This window comes from Ursus maritimus, unplaced genomic scaffold (assembly GCF_017311325.1).
Source record: "Ursus maritimus isolate PB19 unplaced genomic scaffold, ASM1731132v1 scaffold_23, whole genome shotgun sequence".
Lineage (NCBI taxonomy): Eukaryota > Metazoa > Chordata > Mammalia > Carnivora > Ursidae > Ursus > Ursus maritimus.
In genome coordinates, this window is record NW_024424786.1 from 45,055,689 (window position 1) to 45,083,176 (window position 27,488).

The window sequence follows — 27,488 nt, forward strand, 5'->3', positions numbered from 1 at the left end:
ATTTAATCTCAGAACGGGGACTGCTTTTTTTTTTTTTTTTTTTAAAGATTTTATTTATTTATTTATTTATTTATTTATTTATTTGACAGAGAGAGAGAGAGAGAGACAGCCAGCGAGAGAGGGAACACAAGCAGGGGGAGTGGGAGAGGAAGAAGCAGGCTCATAGCATAGGAGCCCGATGTGGGGCTCGATCCCATAACGCCGGGATCACGCCCTGAGCCGAAGGCAGACGCTTAATGACTGAGCCACCCAGGCGCCCCATGGGGACTGCTTCTTGATCCTGAAAGACTTCAAGGCATTTTAAACTTTCTGTACCCCAAAAACAAACATGAATTACAGGGTTTCCTGGGCTGGGTCACAGTTGGCTTCCAAACCTCTTAGTGGCTGAGCCCCATTGTGCTATACAAAAGAACACCAAACCGGATCCCATTGTTTGGGATGACCGATATAATTTCTACTTTAAGACTTTGAAGGAAGGTAGTAAGCCCACCTACGCTTAGACACCTAGATTATCAGCTACCCTTTCCCTTTTGTATATGAGAAGGAAGGGGATGCTCAGACTACTTATCCCAAAACATGGGGCTGTCACAGACCCCTAGGTTACTCTGGCCAACAGAGCCACTGGATGAGGATACATCCCCCTGCCTTAGAGCTCTGCCTGCCACCATCCTTAGTAAAAGCTACTGAAGAGATAGGGGATCTTCTTCAACCCTCTTGATGTGTCAAGACTGTTGAGGCTCTCTCGAAGTCACACCACGCCCAGTACCTTTCAGCAAGCTCTTTCCTCCTGTCAAGTCCTCTTACTGACCGCCCCCTCCCCCATCACTCTTGTTCACTGTAAGAGTCTCAACCCTGCTACCTTCTTCCCTCTTCCACTGGTGGAACTCCCCATGACGGTCTGACTTCCGCAGATTGCCTGTTGACCCTTTGTGAGGTCTTGTAAGAAACCCCTCTGATACACACTGATCTTTCCTGGTTGATGGATGACTCATACTGAACTGTGGAAGTGGTGAGTTTCGTGCTGGTATGTGATAACAGTTCGGAGGTTATTGAGGCTGGACCCTTACTTTGGCTGCTTCAACTCAAACCAGCTAAAATAGATACCCTCACTTGAGTGTGCCGTTCAGCCAAAAGCAAGAGAGCAAACATTGATACTGATTGCCACTATGCCTTTGGAGTGGCCCATGACTTTGGAATGTTAGGGGAAACAACAGGGCTTCCTCACCTCCAGTGGAGGTGAAATTAAGAATGGCTCCTATGCCCAAAGTCTGTTGGATGCCATACTGCCCCCAGCAGCTCTGACTGCTGCAAGTCTGATTCACTGGAAGCAAAAGGAATCTGCCTCGTCGATGCCCCTGTCAGAAACGGCGCCCTTACAAGATCCGTTGACCAAACCTCTGTCGTGGCCCAGAAGGCTGCTCCCCTGGCCAGGACCTAAGGGGCTAACCAGGGAAGAGCAACACCTGGCCTGTGAAAGAGAAAAGCAGAGTTGGAAATCTGAAGGCTGTTGGTACCACAAAAAGAGGGACTCTGCTTTGGACCCAGAAAGAAGCTGGTCATTCCAGAGAATCTAAAGCTTTCCTTATGGACCACTATGCTTCAGTTAAATCCTTGGTCCCCTGAGAAGTAATGTTCATGGATTACTGTTGGTGGAAAACATCAGCAAGTCCACAAAAAGTGCTGTCCTGCTTACTCCGCCCGACCTGAGTTTGTTTGCACCACCCCGGACTCCGTCATTTACCTGGCGGACCGTTCAGAGGCTGGCCAGTGAATTTCATGTATTTGCCTCATGTCACGGATAGAAATATGTTCTAGTGATAATTTCCATCTTTAGCATTGGACTGGAGTGTTTCCATGTAAAAAGTTTACTGCCTCTTCTTAGCTAAAGACCAGTGAGTCCTGGGACGAGTATGTGCCATCTGGCCAGTTCTACAGCATTTCTGCTCTTTATCCTCAGACTTAGGACTGTGCCAACGTACAAAGAGAAATGTAAAGATCCAGTTTGCTAAATTAGTTGAAACTTTCTAAATACCTTGGCCAAAAATACTGCTGCTGGTTCTTTTAAACTTTCAATCTACTCCATTCAGTATTCATAAACTTTCACCTTTTGAAATAATTACAGGACAGCCAGTGCATTTAGCTCCTGTTTTCTTTGACCCACAGCTAAAAAACGGGTATGTACTTGAGTATTGCAAGGATCTAATTAAATCCATTGAGGATAATCACACTGTGGTAGGGTAGAACAGTCCTTCCACGGCGAGCTCCCAAAAGACAAAAGACGTCAGACATTACACTTTACAGCCAAGAGAGTTCATCTGTTGGCAAAGACATCTGCACAAAGACTCACTCCAGCCTCGTTGAAAGGGTGCCTATCAGGTGTCACTGAGGCACCCGGTGCCACCAGGTTCCAAGAGAGAGACTCCTGGATTCATGTGTGCCATCTAGAAAGGTCCCAAAACCTGAGGGGACCTGTACCCCAACTAATAGCTTAAAGCTAAAAATTTTCAAGGACTGAAATACGTGACATTGGAAGTAGACAGCCTGTCAGGGTCCTGGGGCCAGGCCTGTAGGACCTCCCTCTTCACGGGTCGCTGGTTGCTCAGCAGCCGAGTCATGCTGTGTAAAGTTGCAGTTGTCCCCCTGCTGGCCCCCTCGCTGCTCCTCAGTGTGCCTGTAATGCACCCCTTTGTTCCCACTTTACGAACCCTTTTTGATCCCTCCAGCCCTGCTCGTTGCTGGATTTGCACTGGAGTTAACACTAACGATAAACCCAAACTGGTGGCTTGGCCGTTACCCTGCACTGGAGTTAACACTAACGATAAACCCAAACTGGTGGCTTGGCCGTTACCCGTGGAAGGACGGCAGAGGCTTTCAGGCAGAGATAACAGGGCTTTCCTCTGGTGCCTTTGAAGCCGTACATAGTCTCCCTTTTGGTAAATTGACACCAGACATTACAACATGCCAGTGGGTGCTCCTCACCCATAAAGGAGTACCCTCAAGTCTGTGCATCTACCCAAGACCTTACTCTGTGTCTGGCCGGCAGTGACAGGACTGGCAGAAGTGGAGGCTGCCTCCCGGTCAGCACTGGTGACTACAGTGGTGCAGGACTCAGACGATCACGAGTACACTCCCCATTGGGGTCTAAGAGACGACAAGGCCTCCTCCATTAATGTATCTCTGTGGTGGGGTGTTGGCAGCGGCAAACTGATGTGCTTCCTTTCAGTGGTACCTCATGGGGAATTGCTCAAAAACCTAGCGAGTGGTGGGAACTTAATTCAACATAACTTTCTCCTTGGAAGATCCCCAGATCTCCAGTCAGACCTTCCCCCCACAACCATCAAACTCTCTTGTTAATCCAAATATATTGAAATTTAAGACATTCCTATAACCATTTCCATGGTGCTAAAAGCACCGGTTACTGTGTGTTGTGTGTAAATGACTGTTTTTGATCACGAGGTCCTCTTTTATATTCTGGGGAGGGGGGAATCTGGGCAAGGGGGTCTTCCTAAAGTCCTCTCTTCAGAAAACACTAGTTATTTCTTTCTATGTGGCAGAAACATACACTCCACACTCTCCCTGGAAAGGATGCTGTGAAGTCGTTGCCCTCACTCCTCCCTCACTCCTGCTGAAGCCAGGAAAACCCTTCCGCCTCCCACCCCTGCGTCCCATCCGGGGTTTTCTCCTGTCTTAAAGAGCGCATAGTAACAGGGATGGGTAGCACTTTGGGCGGGTGCCCACGAATACCCCACAGTAGACAGGGGTTTGGATATGCCTCTGCCTGAGCCTTTCTGGGTTGGGTTGCAGAACTTCTAATAATGAAAGGTAATATTAGACTGAACTGAAATAAGCCAGGCCCCCCAAGACCTGGGACATTTTCAGCTTATTTAATATGAGGAGCTAGGGAAACTGGTCAAGGAGGTTTTCCAGCCAGTAGCCATAATTAGACTTTTTGGCCCTGGGTATAATCCTCCCAGACGTATGTACAAACTAGAGTTCTTTCCCTTCCCAAGACTTCTCCTGAAGCTCAACTGGGAGACACATGACTGAGATTCCCCACTTCTTGATTGTTGGTGGTTCTAGTCCTGATACCCTCTTTCCATTTCCCTCTTGTGAGGGACAGACATCTGAGGATGTCCCTTCAGTTCTGCGGGGCACCATCTGCTCACAGCTACAGACATCTCTGACCTAACCAGACCCCCACACAGATTGGTTGATCAGTGTGGCCTTCTGTGAAAGAGGTGGATCAGAGGGAGAAATCTGAGAGGCCTTAAATCTAAAATGGAACTGGAGGCTATGAAGTGGAGAATCTCATGCACGTGCCCTCAGAACAGCAGACTTGAGGACCATCAGGCTGATTTTCCATAAACGCTTGATTGACAGAAGATGGAAGCTGTCTCCAGCCAGTGAGTGTCCACCAAGAATCTCTTCCCACCTTTGAGCCGTTGGACTTGCTGCACGGCTCCTAACTGGATTTTCCCCTTTCGAACCCTGCCCATAAAAGCACCCTGCCCTGAGCCTTCAGTGGACTCACCTGTAGCTCCCGAGTTACGCTTCTCCGNCGAGTAAGCTCTGTTGGGTCATCGGGCCTGCCTTGGTGTATCTCCTTTCTCTTAGGTTGATGGAAACCCAAGTCCATGTCATATCAGCCAGATGACCTTTGGTCGGGCATTTTGCCTTGACTGGCCTCCATGTCCCCTCCTATACACTGGGGACGTTGCCTCCCTGGCAGAGTTGGTGTCGGGTGGAAGAGGTGGGAAAGTGCCTGTCACACGGGGCCCTTGCTAGTACAGGAGGTCTTAGACTTGGGTGTGTGGCTTGATTGGGTGTTAATGATGAGGGGGTAAAAACAAGAGCCTGTCCATTGAACTGGCCGTGATGGCGGCTTCTGGAGAGCAGGCTCTTCGAGCAGCTAGTGTGCGTGTGGCCGGTGGGAGGCACTATCGGATGTGTCTGTTACATGGTGCAGGCAAGCTAGAGTTGGCATCACCGCATAACCGGTTTGACAGTAGGTACCGGTATCCATCCGTACTCTGTAACCCAGAAATCCTGCTGTTGCAGTCCTCCTCTTGCTGCCTAAGTAAAGAATTGGGGGCTGGGCCGACACACAAACGAAGATGTTCACACGGACGTCAGCAAAGGTGTGTTGTCGGAAAGCCGGCAGGACTCCACAGCTGGCAACTGGGAGGTACGGACGTCAGCTCTTAGGCTGTTGTCGTCGGATGTTGTTCTGAAGTCTTCCCTGCCTTGTACTTGCCCCATTGAGTGTGGGGGAGAGCACGGGGGAAGTGTGGGGATACTGCCAGTGTGGCCGAATGCCTGCGGCAGACCGCAGACAACTGGGAGCCGGGAGTCAGTGTTGTAGATGGCTAGAAAGGCTAGGGATTCAGGTTCCTATGTGGAGGGACTTCAGACTCAGCAGCAGGCGATGGGGACCATTTATGAGTTTCTAGAGCCCTCGCTGACCTGGGGCATGCAAGGTGGAGGGTGGCCACGGCCACTGGAGCATTTGTTTTTTTTGTTTGTTTGTTTTTGTTGTTTTTTTTTTTTAAGATTTTATTTATTTATTTGACAGAGATAGAGACAGCCAGTGAGAGAGGGAACACAAGTGGGGGGAGTGGGAGAGGAAGAAGCAGGCTCCCAGCAGAGGAGCCTGATGTGGGGCTCGATCCCAGGACTCTGGGATCACGCCCTGAGCTGAAGGCAGACGCTTAACGACTGAGCCACCCAGGCGCCCCCACTGGAGCATTTGTTACATTGTTTCTCTCCTGGGCTTCATCTGCAAAAATAAAATAACTGAAGTAAATGCGGTTGAGTTAAATACAGAACAATCGCAGATCATAGATTGCAGTTGGAGCTATTTTCCTTAAATACGGAAGTTTTTGTTGTTTTATTTCACCCTGAAACATTGTGATGGAGGGGTTTGAGCTTTGCTTAGATACCTGAGAATAAAACATGGACGAGTTATCGGCCTGTGGTAGCTCTTGAGAAGAGGCTCTGGCGTGTGTTTACTACGTCTGAGATGAAGGGGCATTACCACCTCTGTTCAGCTATGCATTTAGTCAGAGAAGTTTGAAATTTCACTAATATCAAGTTCTTCTTAAGGAGTAAATGTCCTAGAACCTAGCTTTAATGTTTATAGGTAGGAAATCACCTAATTTGGAGATAATCCTTTTTGTATGTGTCTCGTAGAAGTGGGATTGTACTGAGTTTGTTATGTCATGTTTTACACAAGCGCTACCATTGTCAGTGTAGGAGTAATAGAACATACAGAACCAGTGACGTGTTTGTTTGTTTGTTTGTTTTTTTCAAAGATTTTATTTATTTGACAGAGACAGCCAGCGAGAGAGGGAACACAAGCAGGGGGAGTGGGAGAGGAAGAAGTAGGCTCCTAGCGGAGGAGCCCGATGTGGGGCTCGATCCCAGAATGCCGGGAACATGCCCTGAGCCGAACGCAGACGCTTAATGACTGTGCCACCCAGGCGCCCCCAAAACCAGTAATGTTTAAACATCCTCCTGGGGCTCCTGGGTGGTTCAGTTGGTTAAGCATCCTACTCTTGGTCTCAGCTTAGGTCTCGATCTTGGGGTCATGATTTCAAGCCCCATGTTGAGCTCCACACTGGGGATGGAGCCTACTTAAAAAAAATAATGGGGTGCCTGGGTGGCTCAGTTGGGCGTCTGCCTTTGGCTCAGATCACGATCTCAGGGTCCTGGGATCGAGCCCTGCATTGGGCTTCCTGCTCAGCAGGGAGCCTGCTTCTCGCTCTGCTGCTCCCCCTGCTTGTGCTCTCTTATTCTCTCTCTGTCAAATAAATCTTAAAATAAATATGTAAATAAAAATAATAATAATAAAATAAAAATCCTTCTGTGAGTTAGAGTGTGAAAGACAATATAAGCACTGATAAGTGCTTTGAGTAGTTCTAAAATAATTGGCATGGTAGCATAAACATATGTCCCTATTGCTGAAGCTTATTAGAGAAGGCAAATTAGAATTGATTAATCTTACTCTGAACTGTGGTCATTTTAGCTCCAAAGAGAGAGTGTTTTATGAGTAAAATGTGCATGCGCTGAAATGTATAGATCCTAAGTGTAAGATTTGATGAATTTGACAAATGTGTATATCCAAGAAACCAACAGCCTGTTAGAGATCTAGAACATTTCCATCACCCCAGAAAGTTCCCTCCTGCTCCTCCTGGTAGACCCTCATCCCCCATAGATAGCCAGTGACTACTACAACACCCTAGAAAGTTCTTTGTGAATATTTAACGATGTTAATTGTTACAATTCTTTTAATTTGTAGGCGATCAGAACGTTCAGATGGCAGATAACAGGTAAGCCAAAATGGACTTTGTTTATTGGGACTTAAGTTTTAGTTGATGAGTGAGAGTCAAGCCACCGGTCAGTGAATATCATTAGACGCTCTGGTGGGATGGCTTCCCGCTCCCCTCATGTGTTTGAGCCCATGAAAAAATGGCTTCACCCATAGGAAGTGTCGCAGATATTGACACTGAAAAACCTCTCGTGGGAAGTGATCCTGTTGCTCTCCAGGCCTTAATACCTCCCAGGTGAGGTCATGTGATTAACTTGACACCGACCTCACAGTATGTCGCCTCCAGTGGTCAACTGAAAGATTTTGTTTTGTGGCTCGTCCTGAAGGTTATATTTGGTCTTGTGTAGTGTGTGATGTGGTTTGCTTTTGGTGAGGGAAGCCACGCCCAGGCATCTTTGAAAACGGATACACCTGTTCTGTGAAGTTTACTTGTTTGGAGAGACTTTGGTGAGCTTGCAGAGCCACAGTGGGTATTGTGTCCTAAAAACTTGGTAAGGTAGCTCTTCTTTGATCCTTTTAGCAGCCGACCAAAGTATAGCATGCACGTTGGTTGGCTAGTGGGTGTAGTTTGAGGGTGGGAGCAGATTTTTTGGGAGAAGGAAACTGTAGAAATGGAAATTAAGGAGCTTTGGCCAGGGTTGGAAATTAGAACTATGGAGCATGGCAGGGGGTAGGGGTGGGGTGTGTTAAATGGTAGGTGTTCGTTTTGTTTTGTTTTGTTTTTTAAATAACAGGAACATAGCTCATGGATAAACCCGTGTGTCCATAGTTCTGTCCAAATATGAAGTCGTTGGAGAGCTGCCTCCTAATGTGTTACACAGGAAAAATGCCCTTGTGCCCTCTGTCTTTGGAACTTCTTGATGGTAATACTTATTTAACATACTGTCTCAGTTTTTCAGACGGTGTTCCTTCAGATGCCTTGGAGGCTACTAAAAATGCAAGTAACGCAGGTCAGTTCACTGCCCCTGGAGAAGGTAACTGTGGGAGCGTTTGCATGCAGAGCAGAGCATCTTCTCCGCTTGAGCCATTTCTCGCAATAATACAGGTCATACGAGTGAAGGATTACTGTGCTTCAAAGGTTTGGGCAGGTTAGAGTTGTTCAAGTGGAAATCGGTGCTTCGTTTAAACTTCTGGGTAGGAACTTGAGGCTTTCAAGAAGTAGGATGACTAGCTCGGTGCGCCTCCTTGTGTCTGCTGCCGCTCGGTACTGGCGTTGGTCAGCCGTGACCGGTGTTTGCCATCTGTGTCCTTTCTTCTTCCCTGATCATTCTGGAGCAAACCCCAGACTCCATATCATTTTATCCATTAATTCATAGATGTGTTATTTTTTCTTCCATTTTAAAATTTATATAAGTATACTTTTTCCCCCCTTAAAGTGTTTGAAAGCAAGTTGTGGGTATCCTGACTCTTTTCTCCTAAAACAGTTTTGTATAAATTTCCTAAAAACTAGAATGAATGCTCCTAACCCCAGTGCCGTGACCACAACCAAGAAATGTGGCGTTGACATGACACTGTTAGCTAATATGTAGTTGTGTTGCTGTTTCCCTTCTATTCTCAGCTGCTCCTTTTTAGCCGTAGCCCACACCCAGGTCCAGGACCATTCAGGGGTCACGTCTCAAATCTAGTTCTGTCTCCTTTATTCTAGAACCGTCCTCCCACCTTTTTATCCTTCGCTGCAGTGACACATTGGCAGGCTGTGCACCCGGCTGTCTTGTAGAACGGCCAGGCTCTGGATTGGTCAGGTTTCCTTTCCATGAGATTCAGACTGCCTCATAGATGACCTGCTGCAGGGGGAGCACGCTGGTGCCATTTGCCGGGGATCCTGAGATTGAGGACTTCGGGAAGGTCGTGTCTGGCAGCGTTCCCTGTTGTGAGGGTCTCTTCAGTAAGTGACCTGTCAGTCATCCTGTGGACACCCTCTTCTCCATGAGTCGTGATAACGATCCTTGTGGAATCAGGAATGACATTGGTGTTTGCACAAGGGCGTTTTTCTAAGTCTGGCATTCCTACCGCGTATTACATTTGTCAGAGATGGCCTTTTCCTCCCTGTCCTCCCAGCCCCACTTCAGTGTTCCTGCACATTCCTAGATCGATTCTCCTTCAGTGTTTTGTCAGGCGCCATCAGTATTCTTTTTGGTGTGCAAATTGTCCCACTTGGCCAGTGCAGGTCTCTTCAGGCTGCCTTCTGTGTCCTTTTGCTATGTCCCCATCAGCTTTGAGTACTCTGTAGCTTTGTGATGCTAAGCTCCATTTTTCCTTGAACTTTTCTTGCTCTGGACCTGGAGTCTACCATTTCTGCAAGGGGCCGTGTTCCTTTTAGTAGGGGGAGATATTTAAAAACCAGAATATAGATGCTAGGTGTTACTGTTTCTAGACCTGTCAGTGGCCAGAGCTAGAGGAGATGTGTTTCTCTGTATGGTGTAGTATTTTTGTATTGCCCAGTTGTATGTATACACAGTTGTATAAATGAAATATACACAGTGCTTCATGTTAACCGTTGTTGATCATTGAAGTGTTAAAACTGTTTTGAGTTGCCTACTTGATAGCCTTTGCTTGCCCACGTGACTTCCGTACAAAAAGGTGGGGAGAGCGCCCAGGTACCTTTGGAGTCAGGTGAGGATGCTAACTTAGGGTTCCTGGCCAGTGGGGGTGAGCAGGCGTCAGGTCAGCCAACACAGAGTCTGTACCCTGGGCCAGGTGTTGTGTTGTGCCGCTCCCTGGTCACATTCCTTCCCCCTCGGTGTCTTGTTCATTCCCTGGGAAACAGTGTAGATGTGGGGGAGGAGGCCAGTGACTTGGGAGAGGGATAGTGAGGGAGTGCAGTGCGGAGGGCGTGGGTTTGGGCAGAAGGGCAGTGTAGGTGAAGGTGGAGGCCAGAACGCCTGGATGTCTGGCGCACCAGGAGCCGGAGCAAGTAGGGCTTCCTGGGATGTGATCCAGGCTGCAAGTATGTCCTCTGAGGGACAGTTGCCTTGTCCCTGTCCTTAGCTTCTGGGCCCTCTTAGGTCTGAGGGACAGAAGGTGAGGTGGCGGGAGATAGGCCCCTGAACTGGGAAGTGGTGACATCTTTGTTTGGGAGATTTGAGGCTTAAAAGAGCTGAAGCGAGTACCAGAACTCCCTGGGTGCCTGTCAGTGGATTTCCGACCCCTCACTCAGCTGGGTAACGGGGGGGGGGGGGGGGGGGAGGTCAGATGCCTTTAAAATACATTTGCTGGGCGCCTGGGTGGCTCAGTCAGTTAAGCATCCAACTCTTGATTTCAGCTCAGAATCATGAGATTGTGCTTTGTGTCGGGCTCTGTGCTGGGCGGGGAGTCTGCTTGAGATTCTCTCTCTCTCCCTCTGCCCCCCGAGATCTGAAAAATAAAATAAATTTTAAGTATTTTCAAAACATGTTTTTAAGAAGCCACTTTCTACATTTAGAAATTAAAGTGAATAAACAAAGCTGGGTAGATATGTGCTGATGCTTTTCAACCCCTGGCTGTTCTGTGTCGGGCATTATTTTAACTATCTTGGCCTTGTTTTTACCTCTTAATAGAAAAGCTCACTGATCAGGTGATGCAGAATCCTCAGGTTTTGGCAGCTTTACAGGAACGGCTTGACAATGTCTCCCACACTCCTTCAAGCTACATTGAGACGTAAGTATGCTGTGCATGGCACTCAGTACAACTTTAAGAAGCAAAGGGAAAAAAACCGATTTCCTGGTTCCTTAGAATAGGAATAAGTGGCTTTCTCATTGAGCATACTTTGGGTGCTGAGAACTAGGCGCTAGGTTCCAAAGAGACGCGCCCGGGCTCAGCAGGTGGTAGAGGTGCAGGCCTGGGGGGGGGGGTGGCCCTGGGGAGACCCAGCCGGCAGGCCTGCAGCAAGAGCCGTTGGGCCAGGCTCAGGGTGGAGTGCTGGCTCCCTGCTGGCTCTCCCCACGGGGGCTACTGATACTGCCTGGGGGTAGGAGAGCTGAAGGTGGTAATGGTCTCCAGTTTTCTTGCTAGACTCCCCTGTGAGTGGGGTGGCTTTCATGGAGAGGGAATGCTGGGGCTAGGAACAAGGTTTCACAGAATAGAATTCGTTCCGTGTTGGACGTACTACATGGTAAGTGCCTGCTACGGGGACAGTGTGGAGTTATTTAAATTATTGGAGGACGGCTGGGTGTAGGATATTAGGGTGCAGCTTGCTTAAAATCATTTGTTAGTTTTACTCCATTAGGAAGACACGGAAAGATAATTGTAACTGTGTATTTAATGCAGAAAAGAAATGCAGGTGTTTCTGTATTTCTGCCATTTTATTAGGTCCTCACTGTGCTTCCTCCTTGTTCTCTGCCAGCAATAATCCTAGAGACGGGACTGTAGTTAGGAGTCTTGGTAAAGGACCTTTGCCCTGGGGTTTAGGACCTTTCCCCTGTGATTTAAGGCTGTTCAGTACTCTCTGAGCAGTGCTGGGCGTAGGAGCAGCTAGGGCTCCACGCGTTGTTGGAGGAAGGGTAGAATGCCCAGGCTACTGCTAGCCCTGCCTTGAGGGCTCCACCCCGGTGCACGCTGCCCAGGAGGGCTGTGTGGGTCTGCGACGAGGCCCAGAAACCTGCTCTTGATCCAGGTGGTAACCAAGGGCTTCAGGTTCAGCATATGATTTTGATGGATTAAAAAGGGTTTTGTTTCTTCTGATTTATAAAAGTAGTGCATACAAACAAATTTGTAGAATATAGAAAAGTCCTGGGGTGTTTGGGTTGATCATCCGACTCTTGATTTCGGCTCAGGTCACGATTTTAGGGTTGTGGGATTGAGCCCTGCATCAGGCTCTGTGCTAAGCACGGAGTCTGCTTGTCCCTTTCCCTCTGCTCCTCCCTCACTCGCTCGCTCTAAAATAAATAAGTAAAATCTTTAAAAATACAAAAGAATATAGAGAAGTATCAAAAGGCAAAGAAGCTCGAAGTTACCTGACCCTGGAAGGGAACAGACCCCACTTGTCTGTGTTGTGTCTGATTTTTCCCTTAGTGTATCAACATGAACCCTTCATTTGGCGCTGAATAGTCTTTGAAAACATGATTTTGTACAGGCTGTGTTCTAATCCGTTCAACTTGTCACTATTTCCTGTTTTCCACTTTTACAAATAATGCCTCAGTGGCTATATCAGCACATGAGTATTTGGTTATTTCTCTGCGTAAGTTCTTGGAAGTAGAGGTACTGGACCTGAGGAACATTCAGGTTCTGCTTTGCCTTTAAGGTGGATGAGTTGATTAGAGGGCTTCTTTGCCCTCGGGCTCCTCGAACCCAGGAGGGTTTTTTTTAATTGCCAGTGTGGTAAGGAACAGACAGCAGTTCTTTTAAATTAACATTCTTTCGGATATTTTGTGGGATTGAACCTTCTTTCCATGTTTGATTATTTGTATTTTTTTCTTTTGTGGATTATCCGTTGGCTTCCCCCGCCCCCCGCCTTTTGTTGGGATGTGCGTCCTTCTAATGATGTTTAGGAGTTCATTTCTGCAGGAAGGATGTGAATTCCATGTTAGCCTGAATCTGTCTTAAGAAGATTGAGAAGCACGCTGCCTTACTTTGCAGGCCTAAGGATGTTCTCCTTTTCCTTCCCTGTTGCAGTCTGCCGAAGGCCGTGAAGAGAAGGATCAACGCGCTGAAGCAGCTGCAGGTGAGGTGCGCCCACATAGAGGCCAAGTTCTACGAGGAGGTCCACGACCTGGAGAGGAAGTACGCCGCCCTGTACCAGCCCCTCTTCGACAAGGTGGGTGGCTCCCTCTGCATTGCCTGCGCGGTTTCAGAGCTTTCTTCACGTAAAACCCCCACGTGTACGGACTGATGGATCCTTGAGCAGTTCTCCTTCAAGCCCGGAAACTTAGAATCTTAAGTTATAAACGCATTGGTTTTCACAGGCTTTTCAGACATTATTTACAAACTGAATTTTTGAGTGTCTGACTTACCCTAACTCTAAGACGGTCTCATTCTTCCTCAGAGAAGGGAGTTCATCACGGGTGACGTTGAGCCGACAGATGCAGAGTCAGAGTGGCACAGTGAAAACGAAGAGGAGGATAAATTGGCTGTGAGTATTGTTTTTGAACGAGTGCAACTTGTGCTGTTTCCGTGCTGTTGGAAGTAAGAAGTCTCTTGTAACGGGGCGCCTGGGTGGCACAGCGGTTAAGCGTCTGCCTTCAGCTCAGGGCGTGATCCCGGCGTTATGGGATCGAGCCCCACGTCAGGCTCCTCCGCTATGAGCCTGCTGCTTCCTCTCCCACTCCCCCTGCTTGTGTTCCCTCTCTCGCTGGCTGTCTCTATCTCTGTCAAATAAATAAAATCTTTAAAAAAAAAAAAAAAAGAAAGAAATCTCTTATAACGTCACAAAGAAAAGAGCTCCTAACAGTAGGTGCCACTTCACCCTTAGGTGCCCTTTTGCTTTCCTCATGACGGTTCTACTGAGCGGCCGGCAGGTCCGGTGTCCGTAATACCGTGACCCACACACGCTCTCCCTGCTCAGTCGTCTAAACGGCTCCGTGCCGTAGGATAGTGAGATGTGGGATCAGATGAACAGAAATGAAAACATCAGGAAAAGTCTTCCATCGAGACAAAAGCAAAGTCCCACAAGGGGAGGGGATAGGCAGTCACTGCAAGGTTGGGGTTGTGAGGAGGACGCGGGATGTGTCCGGGCCGCCCTCCTCAAGGACCAGTAGGGGCGATGAAGTAGCCAGGGCGCACCCGGCCACTTTGGGTTGGGAGCTCCTCGTCACCTGCTCACAGCCCTCGACAGGTCCCGTTCCAGTGCCGCAGGAGGTTCCAACATGGTGCAGGGTGACTGTGTCCACCTGATGCTTGTTTGGAAGACAAGTGGCTTTTATCCTTTCTTACCCATCAGGATTCTTTTTTAGGGGATTTTTTGGAAGTGTCTGTTACTTGTAGAAACCATGTGTTTTTGATCTTTCAAACATATTGTAGAAGCTGGCTAGCTGAGGCTGTGGATGTGGATGAATCTAGTTGTGAATCACTCCCTCATTGCTCAAGAAAAGTCTGCCTCTGTTTATCTAAAAAGCCCTATGATCGTTTCCACAGAAGAATCCCACGTGATGGGGCGTTGCACTTGCCGGTGGCTGTTCAGCGTTGTGCTCGCCCTCCCTGGGCCTGGCCTCTCCCTGGGCCACAATGTTAGAAAAGGCACCTTTGCGTGTTGCGCGTAGGCTGTCCGGTCATCTCCCTGATGTCTGCGTGGAGTTTCTGTCCGGACGTCTATAGCCACCTCCTTACTGGTGGGCGTACACGCTGCTTGGTGTTCCCTGTTGTTGAGGGCACTGGAGTCTCTGTCCAGTGCTGGGTGGCTGCTTGTCCCAAGATGGATGTCTCATAGAGCTGGCACTTGGCACCTTCCCCAAGGTTGATGGCATTGTACCATCTTCTAAAATTATGTCACAGAATCACATCTGAATGGAGTGCTTTGATTGCTTTGTTCCTTAGAAACATTTAAAAGTGTGATGTGCACGGTGGTCTTGGAGATACAGATGCAGAGAACACAGTTTTTGTTAGAAGTTTGTACAGGATGCTGAAATTTACATTCTGCATTCTGCATTAAGTTATTGAATGTAAATGTGTTGCGTTGTCGTAACTGTTCTGTTTGGCGTATTTTTTTTTTTTTTTTTTTTTTTTTTTTTTGGGGTTTTTTTTTTTTTTTTTTTTTTTTTTTTAGGGAGACGTGAAAAATAAAGTAGTCATAGCAGAAAAAGAAGCAGCAACAGCAGAGGAGCCAAACCCCAAAGGAATTCCAGAGTTCTGGTTTACCATCTTTAGAAATGTAGATATGCTAAGTGAATTAGTCCAGGTAAGCAAATTTCCACCTTACAGAGAGATTTTAGGCTGAATAACTATTTATGAACCACTTAACTCAGAGTTTAGCGGTTTTTCGTGGTGGGTGGAAAGGCACTCTGTGTGACCAACAGCTCCTGTGAGTGGTCTTGATCTCCTGGGGCGGGGTCTCACTCTTGGGAGCCTCCATGCTACCTTCTCCCACAGTGCTGCTGGGGAGGCCTGCACCTCTGCAGCTGAGGCACGACTTGTCTTCTTACCTTCTTACCTGGAGGTCTGCCGCCTCACCCCAGAAAGCCCATGAACCGCCTCGAGACCCTTCCCTGTCGTAACTGGGAATGGGCAGGCAGGAAGGTGTGAGGGCAGGAGACCAGGAAATTGGCCAACAAGGTCCGTAGCTGACCGAAGTGTTTGTTCTGGTTCTGTCTTCAGAAACGTGAGGACCAGCAGGCCGGGTCGATCCCTATGTGCATTGGCAGCGGGTGGTAGTGTGGAAACGGTCAGGCTCTTGCCCTCCCTGCCTGGCCTTGATGGTTTCCAGTGCTCTGGGCCAGAAAGAAGTGGCACCTTGTTGCTGGCCCCTAGGACCGCTTGTCAGTGCACAGATGCGGATGGCTTCCTGGGAGTTCTTACTTGACGAGGCCAGAATCCCAGCAGGACTGCTGAGCCAGTGTCCAGGAGTGTATGCAACGGCGAGTCATAAGGGGACGTGTGTTTGGAAAAAGCCCACCAGAAATTTCTTTTTTTCTCTTGTTGATCAGGAGTATGATGAGCCGATCTTGAAGCACCTGCAGGATATTAAAGTGAAGTTTTCAGACCCCGGGCAGCCTATGGTGAGTAGTGGTTGACTGTGCTCCTGGTTGGCGTCAGAGCAAGTCAGGCACTGAGGGCGGGGGGCTCGGAGCCGGGGCAGGGGATGCTCACCAAGAAGGCCTTGCCCAGCAGCGCTGCACAGCCTGGTAGGCAGCTCGGTGGCAGGTGCAGGAGTCCACGCAGCACTGGACTCCTTGGCCGCGGTGTCCGCCACGCCCTCCGCCGCTCTCTGATGAGGCTTGTTCCGCGTCAGAAAGGGCGATGTTTTTCTCCTAAGCGTCTCCTAGGATTGTGAGGATCTGACGTCTGTCAAACAGGATGGTAGGTACGCACTCAAATGCGAGCAGCACTTTAATAGAAACCCAAGATGCTAATAGAAGCCTGCTAGGTTTTACCTAAAACGTGACTGCAGGTGGACGAACCTGAGCGACGTGTCCTTGCTCTGTCACACGACACCGCTTCCAGCAGCTTGCTGCGCTTAGGACCCTAACTGAAGCCAGCCCTTTCTTTCCTCCGGGGAGCAGGGCCTGCCACCCTGCGTGAGCTGAGTCCTCGCAGAGGCACTGTTCGTGGCCTGTTAGTCTGGCTGTGGCTGACAGGCTCCATTCCGGTGCCACAGCAGCTCCAGTGGCTCTTGACTGACTGACACGTGGCTCTCAGTTTCAGGTCCTGGGGACACGGCCTGGGACCTGGCGAATGAGGGCCAGCCTGTGTGGGATTCCCCTCCCTGGTCCTGCAGGTGCCTTGCTGGAGCAGGGGGCAGGGGACACCTGGGATCGGTCCCTTCCACTTTCCTGCCGTGCTTACTCTGGGAGGTGACACTCAGCTCTCCCTCTGCAGGTGGGGGCCCCCATGGGCACAAGCTTGCGTGATGCCTGCTCACAGGCTGAGGGGAACCCTTTCCTACTGCACCCAGTTAATTGGGTTACCACCGGGCCTTTTCCTTGGCCTGTGTGGAGGCTGGGCCCTCGCGCCCCTTAGGGGCCACGTGGGGCAGTCTGAGGATGTTTGCTTGCAGTGGTGGGGGGCAGGGAGCTGCACACTGTTCTAAGATTCTGTGTCAGTTTTTTCCTAACACTTTTTTCTCACCAGTGATTTGTCCAGAATCCATTTATTTATTTATTCCCTCTGGATCAATTCTTTTTTTCTTCCTTTGCTCTTACTAGACACTTGTTTGATGATTTCCTGCGTCTGTTTTCTTTCTCAGCCAGTTTTCCTCCATCTCTTACAGTGGTTTATAGACAGACAAGAGCCCTAGTCTTGGTAGAGCATGAGCCAGTTGTCCTTCTCCCCCTCATCACGTCCCCCGTTAGAAAAGTCGTGCACGCTGACTGTGGAATACTGAGAAAATACGGGGAGGTGTAAAGACCAGTGTAGAGATCTCTCACCTGTGGAGTCAGGTTCCCCATAGTCTTTGTCTTTTAAAAATCATGAAATATTTTAGACAAAATTAGAAATACAACCATCTAGCCTCAGAATGAAGGAGGGCCAGTGTGTTTGCTTCTCCTGTAACCACACCTCTCCTCTCCAGGGTCGTCCACGCTTACCCTGCAATAGAGTGGGATTACGTGTGTGGACAGTGTTGTGCCAGCTCTGCTGGGTGGAAATAGTCATTACTGCCTCTGTGGGCTGTAAAGTGGTTTATTTAGCATTGCCTGCACATGCCACTGCCGCCTCCGCCCCATTCTGGACTGTTGCGTTGTGGTCAGCGTATTGAACCCAAATCTTCTGTGTAAATCTTGGGTGATTGCCTCAGCTTAGATTCCTTTTAGTGTAATTTTAGTGGGTTAAAGGAGGTGAACATTTATAAGGCCCAAAGATTGTTCATTACTTATTTTTTACACTTTCTTTTTTGTAGTCATCGTGGTTTTGTCTGTTTTGAAATAATTTCAAGCGTAGTGCGGAGCTTCAGCAACAGAGCGGAGTTCCCGTGTGCTGTCCGCCCGGACTGGAGCCACCGGCTGTGGCCCTGTGGGCGGTGTGGGGCAGGGACCGCCGCCTGGGCTTCCCCGTGCGAGTGTGGGCATGGGCGGTAGGCAGGAGCGGGGTCTCATTTTACACTTAAGTACGGGCCCTGTTGGGCACCTGCTATGGCTGACCCGGCTGTAGGGGATTGTGTGTGATGGGGGTGACCTCATTTTGGGCTCTTTTCTGTCGGACTTGAACCCTTTCTTTCTTCCTTTCCTTTCCTTTCCTTTCCTTCCTTTCCTTCCTTTCCTTCTTAAAGATCTTACTTATTTCAGACAGCGAGAGAGAGAGTGCACGAGTAGGGGCGAGGGGCAGAGAGAGAAGCAGGCTCCCGGCTGAGCAGGGAGCCCGATGCAGGGCTCAATCCCATGACCCGAGCCGCAGGCAGACACTTAATTAACTGACTGAACCACTCGGCACCCCTTGGACCCTTTCCTGATTCATCCCCAGTCGTGTGTTAACACTAGACTAAACAGAGGCTATGGGGAAGGAAGAGATAGGAAAACATGAAGAAAGGAAACCGCACACTTGGTCTGGAGAGCTGATAGGGAAGGAAGAGGGAGATAAAGGAGTGGTGTGATCCGTGTCCGTGCCCGAGTAGGGAGTGCGGCGGGTCCCCCGTGTGGATGCCCGTGAACCCTCCCTGTCCCCCAGGGTGCCTGTCCACGCTTGTGCTCGCACCTGCCGCACTTCTGGGGTCATAGCCTCCTTCTCACTGACAGAACATTTCTTCGGGCTTCAGGGTGGGTGTAGCCCTGGGGGTTGGGCAAGGAGTGGAGAGCAGGGGTCACATGGGATGCTGTTGCTGCGCTTGCTGGGCCAGACCAGGAACTTGAGCTCTGCAGGGTCCAGTTTCCACTTCCCCTTTAGTGGAAGTGGTTTGGTTTTAGTCTTTTTAACCTACCTTTTCTCAGTTGATGATTGTACTGTTACAATGAAAATTGAAATAGCTAATGTTTAGCAAGCGTTGCCTGTAAACCCGTATAAGCCCTGTTGTAGGTGCTTCTGCAGTCAACTCAGGGAGAGACAGGATTAATCTTTCCACTTTACAGAGGAGGAAACAGCAGCACAGAGACATAGAGTGACTTGCCAAGATCACACAGCAGAAGTGGTGTGAGCCCAGAGTCAGTCTCATAACGTATCTCTACAACTCACTTAGCCAGCGCGCTCTTTTCTTCCTTAAAACAGGGCTGAGGCGAGTGTCTTTGCACAAACCGATGGTGCCCCCACCCAGGTAGCTTCCCCACGATAAATTTCTCAGAGTAGAATTACTGGGTCAGAGAATTTTATTTTACTTTAATTTCTTGATCTTGTTAGATGGTCCGTTATAAAGCTATTTACAGTCTATGAATGGACCCGATTTCCCAAAACACGTGTTAGTACTACATATTGTTCATACACAGGTAAGAAAGCAACAATCTCCCCTACTGCCACTTGACCTCGTTTGTGTCTGCTACTTGGGACACACCCTGCACCCATTTTTCCTCTTACGCTTGTCTCTTCAGGTTACACAGTGCTTTGTGAACAGAGGACGAACTTGTCCTTGGTGTGGTTTGAGGAGGCCCAGTCGGTGCCCCCCACCCCTGTAATCTGGCCCGTCTGCGTGGCAGAGAAGGCAGTGCTCTGCCTGAGCCCCAGCACAGAAGGAGGGGAGGGCCGGACTCCCGCTGCCTAGTTTCCCCGTCTAGTCCGGACCCCCCGCCTCCGCCGGGGTGAGCCCAGGCCAGCAGAGGAAGCTAGGGTTTCCCAGGAGAGCTTGGACCCCCACTGGGCCGGGGGCCTCGGGGGCACGACTCCGCTGGGCTGGAGCGCAGCGGGTATCCCGCACCCGTCATTTGTGTCTGAACTTAGGGCTGCTGTGTTTTGTAGTAAAGAAGTTTGATATGTGGCCATACCTGTTGCCGTTCGTAACGGTTTCTGCCTGTGGCGTCCCACTCAGAGAGGCGCTGTCTGCAGTCCGCACCATGTGGTTCGTGAAGTCTGTCGCTGGTTGCTTGGAGGTTTTTAAGTGGTACTTACCTGAGTCTTTGTCTTTAGTCTTTTGTATTAGAGTTCCACTTTGAGCCCAACGACTACTTCACCAACTCGGTCCTGACGAAAACGTACAAGATGAAGTCGGAGCCAGACCAGGCCGATCCCTTTTCCTTCGAAGGCCCTGAAATAGTTGACTGCGACGGGTAAGGACGTGCCATTTCAGCTGCTTTTTCTGAAACAAAAAACAGATGATTTTAGAACTTAACGAGTAAGAGAAATTAGGAATAAAGTAAAATGTTTTTAATCTTCTTGAAATCCCAGAAGACCAAGATTTACGTTAGTCTTTTCTGTAGAGGGTTGTGACAGCCTGCACTGGGAAATGTGTCATGAGGTCACATGTGTCAAATGGGGGCAGGTGGCCCGGTCTCCCCATCGGACGGAGGGCTTGGGTTCTCTAGGCCCTTTACATGACACTGTCCTCACTGAACTGATAAACAACCCTCCGCACATATTTGTTGAGTGAACGGATGAGTCCGTGCAGGACAGTATTGGTCAGTTGCTTGCTTCGGAAATTGGTGGGGCAGTGTAATTGTTTGACTCCTACTGGAGCACCTGGGTGATTTCAAGTGAGATCACCAGGAAGAGAATATGGTTTGGAGTTCTTTCCTCTTGGTTTGAGATGATTTGGGAAATTGTTTTTGAATCGGCACAGTTACCCTTACTCACTGGAACCAAGTACTTCCGAATCCCCCGTATAAGCAGTTCAGAGCTTTATGAGAGCCCTGCTAGACTGGAATGGCGAGAGTGGCTCTCTGAGCATGCATTTCCCAGGGCCGGGCTGTCCTGTGAGAAGTGGGCCACGCTTGCCGGGCGTGTTCCCAAGCAGACGCTTCTCGTGCTGCCAAGGGTTCCCTGTGGGTCCGCAGTGATTGCAGGATAAGTCAGCGTGCGGGGCTCTTCCCCCCGGCCAGGCCCACTCTGCAGCCTGGACCCAGCGCGCTCCACCCTGATCTGTGCTTTGTGCAGCCATCGCCTGCCGCGTCTCCAGCTTGTCCTGCTCGCTTAGCTGCTGGAGAGTTCGGGCGCGTGAGTAGGTGATGGCAGGTGTGCTCTGGGGTCAGGGCAGACGCAGCAGGTGACAAGCTCTTGAGCACCCTCTGGGCACCTTAGCGGAGCCTTGACCGGGCTTGGTCACAGGAAACACACTTGGGGAGGGTCTCAGGGGAGAAGCCCTCTGTTTCAGATGCTTCTCCCAGCCAGGGTGGTGGCAGCCCAGGCCACCTGGCCAGTTCCCTGTCACCAGCTGTGCCATGGACGTCACAGATGTGCAGTGCCAGCTGGCAGGCTAGTTTGCCTACGTTGTTCACGTTCAGTCTCTGGCTGTGCCTTGTTTACCGTGGACGTTCGTGGTCAGTGTTTCTCGGGGCATATGTCTGTGTGCATGATGGCTCTCTGTCCCTGTAGATGTGCTATTGACTGGAAGAAAGGGAAGAACGTTACGGTCAAAACAATCAAGAAGAAGCAGAAACATAAGGGCCGAGGCACGGTGAGAACAATTACCAAACAAGTTCCCAACGACTCCTTTTTCAACTTCTTCAGCCCGCTGAAAGGTGAGTGGGTTGTGTTGTGGGCGTTGATGAAGTACTGCGTGAAGTGGCTTCGTTACCCTCGGAGTCTGGTCTGGGTCCTCAGGCGAGTGTGGCCAGTAAGGACACGGTTGCCGTGCCAGGAGCCGCGGTGCTGGTGCTCGCGGGGTGAGGGGCGGTAGGGGAAGGGGTCCTCCTTGTAGCAGGAGGAGAAGGTCTGGCAGGCACTCTTAGCACCATGCTGAGAAAGCCGAGTGATCCCAGGAGCGCCCCAGCCGGCGCCTCCGGCCTCACTGCTGTGGCCCTCTGGCCCCCTGGCACCCGTCTGCCGCAGGCCCCTCTGTCGCGGGGCGCCCTCCGGTTTCACCCGCGCAGCTCGGGGAATATCCCCCGCCCTCTCTTCCTCATAAATTCAGCTATGTTTTGGTTTTCTCCGTGACTTACACAACTCAAGGGGTCTTGGGGTTTGTTTTTCATGACAACACAAGCAGTTGGATGTCCAGTTTTGAAAGACGTAGCTTGGAAACTTCGATTCCCCCCCACACTTAGTCATAAAATAAAGACAAAGAGTTTAACCTCGTGAAGTGAGCAACAGGTTTCAAGAGTAAATACTGGCAAGTCTTAACAAAATTTTCGAGAGAATGCGAAGGCCAGGCTGGTTGGCAGTGTTCGAATAGTGAGGATAAAACATTTTCTCTTTATTTTCCGTGAACACAAACAGATTGAAATCTAGAAATGCTCGTCCCTGCCACAGGTAGTTGGTGGGCATGTGAGCTATTCTTCACCCTCGGCCACAGGGTGGCTCCACTCTCAAGTGTGAGCCTTGGACCGGGCCTTTGTCCCTGAGCCAAGGGCCCTTCTCAAGCTCTGCCCTTCACCCTTCGGCCCCGTATCTTTCTGGGATTTGTCTTTGAGCCTAGGGGAGCCATAAGTGTGGCTCCGTTTCCTTGTTCTAGACGGAGAACCCCCTGTGGTGCTCACCTGCGTGCACTCGCTGTGAAGCAGAGGGGCTCTGGATGCTAAACTCAGTGGTTTTGTTGGAAGGTTTCTGAAGATGGGATTTTTAAGTAATTTCATATAATCAAAATGAAATTAAGAGGACTCAGAATTTGGAGGGGTGACTTTTGGGGGTTTTAAAACTCTCCTATGGGGGCACCTGGGTGGCACAGCGGTTAAGCATCTGCCTTCGGCTCAGGGCATGATCCCGGCGTTATGGGATCGAGCCCCACATCAGGCTCCTCTGCTATGAGCCTGCTTCTTCCTCTCCCACTTCCCCTGCTTGTGTTCCCTCTCTCGCTGGCTGTTTCTATCTCTGTCGAATAAATAAAATCTTTAGGGGCGCCTGGGTGGCGCAGTCGTTAAGTGTTTGCCTTCGGCCCAGGGCGTGATCCCAGAGTCCTGGGATCAAGCCCCACATCAGGCTTCTCCACTGGGAGCCTGCTTCTTCCTCTCCCACTCCCCCTGCTTGTGTTCCCTCTCTCGCTGGCTGGCTGTCTCTGTCAAATAAATAAATAAAATCTTTAAAAATAAATAAAATTAAATAAATAAATAAAATCTTTTAAAAAATAAAAATAAATAAATAAATAAAACTCTCCCATGGTGGTTGTACAACTCTAAAAATGTCCTAGGAGTCATTGAATTGTACTCTTCAGTTCTCTGGTAGATAAATGACACGTAAATATAGCTATTTTTAGAGTAATCCTGTATAACATCCAGTGATGAGCTCTATAAACAAATAGAAAGTGGCTGTGGGGTGGTGATGGGGAGCAGGCAAGGAGAAAGTGTCGGAATTGAGGTCACGTGTTCTGAAATGAAGGAAACCTAAGCTGGCCAGTCCAGTGCCCTCCTTGTTCTTAAATCTACAAAACATGTCCCAAAGTCACGTTTGCCAAGTCCTTGTCCAGAGTCCCCAGACCCAAATCGTAGCCCATGGGGGGTGCTCATGTGCCAAGACTCAGGGAACGTGGCACAGGGTGATGTGGACATGCCGGTGCCAGCCCGTGGGGAACGGCCGGGCTGGGAGAGGCCGTGAGAGGCAGGATGAGGCCAGCGCCATAAGCCTCCAGCTCCTGGCAAGACCAGGCCTTGAACAAGCATTTCTGAAGTCTGGGGTTTGAATCACATGGTCATTTGAGCATCACTGGGCTTTGTTGAGTGGTTTTAAGTCCCTGTCTTTCTTGTCACCCTTGATTCTGGGTCGGGCTCCGAAGCAGCCGCAGAGTCTGGCCAGCCGTGTGCGTGCGCACGCGCGCGGGTGTGTGTGTCTCTCTCATGCACGTGTGTGTGTGGAAGTGCGCCTCAGCAAGCCATGCCACGCTCTGTGGTGGGCAGCGACCAGCAGCACTCCTGCCCACAGGAGGTCTTCCCATTTCGTGGGAGGAACGCTTCAGCGCTGTGCTCTCCTCGCTCCTTGCCGCACGGACACACGTGGTGCTGCCCCCCGAGGTGCAGGGCTTTGGAGCCAAGGCTCGAGGGTTTTCCTCCTCCCTACAGAAGTGTGCAGGGTTGCAGGCACCGGTCCACTCTCCTTAAGCGTAAATGCGCTGAGTGGCTACATCTGGGGCCCCTTGATAGGCCTGTCTGCCTATTAGCACTACAGTAGGAAGTGCTTTTCCCCAGTTGGCGTTCCCAGGCAGGTCAGGCGGGGGTCAGGGCACCGTGGGAGGTGCAGGTGCCCCTGTTTTACTTTTCCTGTCCGCGGAGCTGCCCGCGTGTACTTGCAAAGGTTTTGGTTGTCATTGTAACGCGCATGTTTTGTCTTTTTTGCCCTAGCATCTGGAGATGGAGAATCACTGGTAAGCTTTGTGTCGTCATCAGATCTCTTGTGCCGTCATATTCTTTATCTCCAGAGTAGTGGCCTACCTTCTTTTCAGTCCCTCCTTCGTCCTCCCTGAGACTGGGGGTGCACTCCGTTCACAACACTGTGGGGCGGAGCCAGAGCGCATGGGTCTGGTGCGCCCCACCATCCCCAGCAGTGCTAGATCCCCCCAGAGTGAGGGGTGCGGTGGGAGTGGGGGGCATGGTGCTCGCCTGTATATACTAGTTAACGCTGAGGTTTTCCCTTTTCAGGATGAAGACTCAGAATTCACATTAGCCTCTGACTTTGAAATTGGACACTTCTTTCGTGAGCGGATAGTCCCAAGGGCCGTGCTGTACTTCACGGGGGAGGCCATAGAGGATGATGACAACGTATGTGGGCGGGAGCCTCTGGGGCCTGCCTCCAGCAGTATGGGGTGCCCTGGGTGGCAGCCTGGGGGACCTCTGGTGTCGGGGGGGTGGGGGCCTAGGAGGGCTCTGGGGACTGTTGGAGGAGAGTGCCAGCCCCGTCCAGGGACAGCATCCTCAAAAGGCCGCAGGTGCTCACCCTGGCCTACTGAAGGTCTGTAAGCTTTGGGTGACTTGGAAACGTGAGGAAGAATCTCATTTTCAGAGGTGTGGTCACAGCAAAAGGTTGTCCATGGAGCTGACTTCTGCTGGCCTGTGGTGTACTGGCCCCAAAGACTTGAAACCCGTGGTGCACAGAAGGGTGGCCAGGCTGAGCAGGCCCCTTCCCCGCCCCCCGCCAAGCGCAGCCTAGCTAGCTGTCCTTTGACTTTCACCTGCAGTAGCTCTCCGCCATAACCCAGCCTCACTCGCTGCGTCGTCTTGATTTGTGGGAGGAAAGCTTTGTTGTATAGTGTGCTGCTAGCAGTGTGTTTCAGGTATTTATTCCCTTGCTTTCAGAGCTCTTAGGTTTCCTGGATGGTTCTAGCGTTCCTTTCTAAGTGGTCTGTCGAGGCTTCAGACGGGCAGCAGGAGCCAGGCAGGTTTGCGTTGCTTAGCGGCCAGAGGCAGTGAAGCCTGCTTCTCACACTTTCTGTGCTGACGGTCCCAACCTGGGGCATGGCCCGTCCAGTGTGTGAGCTGTGTAGTCCGAGAGTCGTTGGCTCGGAAAGGCTGTTTGTCCATCCCTGGGCCGGGAGGTGGTTGTGGGCAGAACGTGTGGGCACCCGAGTCAGTGTAGTGTTGGCTCGTCCAAGCGCTCAGGTGACCGCCGAGGCTTGAGCTGACACCACAAACTGTAGACCGGCACGGTCCCGTCGGACTCCCTGTGATGACAGAGCACAGAGCGGTCTTCGGCCTGCCTGCTCTGTCCACGGTGGTGGCACCGGCCCCATGTGAGAATGGAGATGCAGGACGCGTCTGTCGGCAGCTGAGGACCTGCATGTTCACGTAGCCCAAAAAGTGTGCGGACGACATGTGGAAGGCACATCTCTAGACCAGTGGCCTCCGTGCTTTTTTGATCATACGTCCATCAGTTTTAAAACTTGAATGTGCAGCTTATCTGTATGTATTTACTTAAAATACAGGCAGAGTGCATGGTGCTGGTGAGCCGTGCGGTGGCTCTGCTTGTCCTCTGCGTATACGTCTCCGCTCCCAACGCCTCTCGTGCAGGTGCTGCTGCTGAGCAGTGTAGTGGAGGGGTTAGGAGGGGGCACCCCACTCAGGCCTTCTGAGACCAGCGTCCTGGCTTCACCACTCAGCCGAAGAGCTTCTGCGCTGCGGTGTCCTCATCGGAAGGTGGGGTTGATGGTGGGGACTCTGGTGGCTCGTCAGGCTCGTAGAACACCTGTCGGCACCATTACTGAGTGCGCGGTGGGATAAAGGTCAACTTCCAACTTCCGTTGGAAACCTTGCACAAGCACTGGACATCGTTGCAGGAGAGATTGGAGGCAGGAGTGCTGGTTTTGTCTTCCATGTTCTTCCAGCTCACCTTGCTCGTCCCACAAGCTCTGTACCCCCACTTTGGAGCCCTGGTTCTACATCAGTGTGAGATGTGTCTGCAACAGGACCCTGCAGGCCCCTTCAGGTCCAGAGTGAAATGAGCTCCTTAGAACCTCAGAAAATCCACACTTGAGCTTGTTGGAGGCTAGTTCCAATCTCAGCTAAGATGTGATTGGCTACAGGACCTCAAACCAAGGTCTTTCCCTGTCGGAGGCCGGTAAGGGCACCGGGGCGGGCTTGGACCCCTGACGGCCCAGCTGGTGCGGGAGGGCGTGCACGCTAGGCCTGCCGTCTGAGCTGGGCCCCACCAGCCCCCAGGCCCCTACAGGTTTTGTGTGAGCTGTCACTAGGGAATACACGTGCAGGCTCCAACAAAAGAAATGTTCCTAAGAAGAAGCCTACTAAATCTTGGGGTCTCTCGTGCCATGCAGGGTAGTGAGGAGGTTTGTTTTGTTTCATCTTTGATCTTGATCTGACTCTGATGTGTGGAGCTTGAGTGAGAGTCTGACCTGTGATGTCTTTGGACCTAGGAAATTTGTTCAAGACCAACCGATGGGCTTCTCTTCTATGCACTTAAACACCAAGGTTTTGTCACGTTTTCAGTATGTAAACATTTACCTTTGTGTGAGTTAAAAATAACCATTGAAATTCCCGTATCTGCACAGTAACATCATGCTCCTGGTTTGCTTAGATGAGCCAGTTTCCCAGGTGATCCGAGTGCGTTCTCGTTCTGACCATCTCCTTTCTGCACCCTTCTCCATCCTTAGGCCTTGTTTGGAGTGGTTTTCAGATACCCAGCACACTATGAACACAGCAGGGCTTGTGAACAGGCGGCCCCGCAGCACGGGCCCCAGCCCGGCCCACAGTGTCGGAGCTGAGGTGCCCAGTGGCAGACCGTGCCCCCCCGAGAGCTGGGTGTGGAGCGGGCGCTGCCCTCTGCCCAGAGGCCAGGCTGCACGTCCATGTCCCCCAGGCCTGACCAGTGGGGGGCGCTTGACGGGGACTGTGCCTGGGTCAGGCTGCCCTCTGGCTTTAGAGACCTAAATCTTGTTTCCTTTTTCCTTTTTCAGTTTGAAGAGGGTGAGGAAGGAGAAGAGGAGGTAAGACGTGGCCACCGTGGAGAGTCCTTTCCCTGAGGCCGTGCTAGCCTTCCTCTGCTGGAGCGGACGGAGGTTACAGAACCACCAGTCGTACCTGATGTGTGTGGAGCTGCCTCCGAGCCTCCACCCTGTCGAAACCGGGGGGGGGGGGGGGGGGGGGGGGGG

The 27,488-nt window shown here is 50.7% G+C and overlaps 1 protein-coding gene and 1 non-coding gene across 5 annotated transcripts in view; both read left to right on the plus strand.

Moving 5' to 3' along the window:
* The window catches only part of NAP1L4 (nucleosome assembly protein 1 like 4), a 44,488-nt gene that overhangs the window by 10,335 nt on the left and 6,665 nt on the right, over nucleotides 1-27,488 (plus strand). For all 4 annotated transcript variants that reach the window (XM_040639626.1, XM_040639624.1, XM_040639628.1 and 1 more), the window contains exons 3-14: nucleotides 7,298-7,328; nucleotides 8,219-8,277; nucleotides 10,864-10,963; nucleotides 12,917-13,058; nucleotides 13,287-13,373; nucleotides 15,003-15,134; nucleotides 15,880-15,951; nucleotides 19,937-20,076; nucleotides 21,338-21,483; nucleotides 24,232-24,254; nucleotides 24,529-24,648; nucleotides 27,294-27,323. In XM_040639626.1, the coding sequence (XP_040495560.1) occupies nucleotides 7,298-7,328; nucleotides 8,219-8,277; nucleotides 10,864-10,963; nucleotides 12,917-13,058; nucleotides 13,287-13,373; nucleotides 15,003-15,134; nucleotides 15,880-15,951; nucleotides 19,937-20,076; nucleotides 21,338-21,483; nucleotides 24,232-24,254; nucleotides 24,529-24,648; nucleotides 27,294-27,323 (1,082 nt within the window). The remainder of the gene's footprint in view (nucleotides 1-7,297; nucleotides 7,329-8,218; nucleotides 8,278-10,863; nucleotides 10,964-12,916; nucleotides 13,059-13,286; nucleotides 13,374-15,002; nucleotides 15,135-15,879; nucleotides 15,952-19,936; nucleotides 20,077-21,337; nucleotides 21,484-24,231; nucleotides 24,255-24,528; nucleotides 24,649-27,293; nucleotides 27,324-27,488) is intronic.
* On the plus strand, nucleotides 16,490-16,612 carry LOC121104877. The gene has a single exon (XR_005837251.1). It is a non-coding gene; the product is annotated as a small nucleolar RNA SNORA54 (small nucleolar RNA).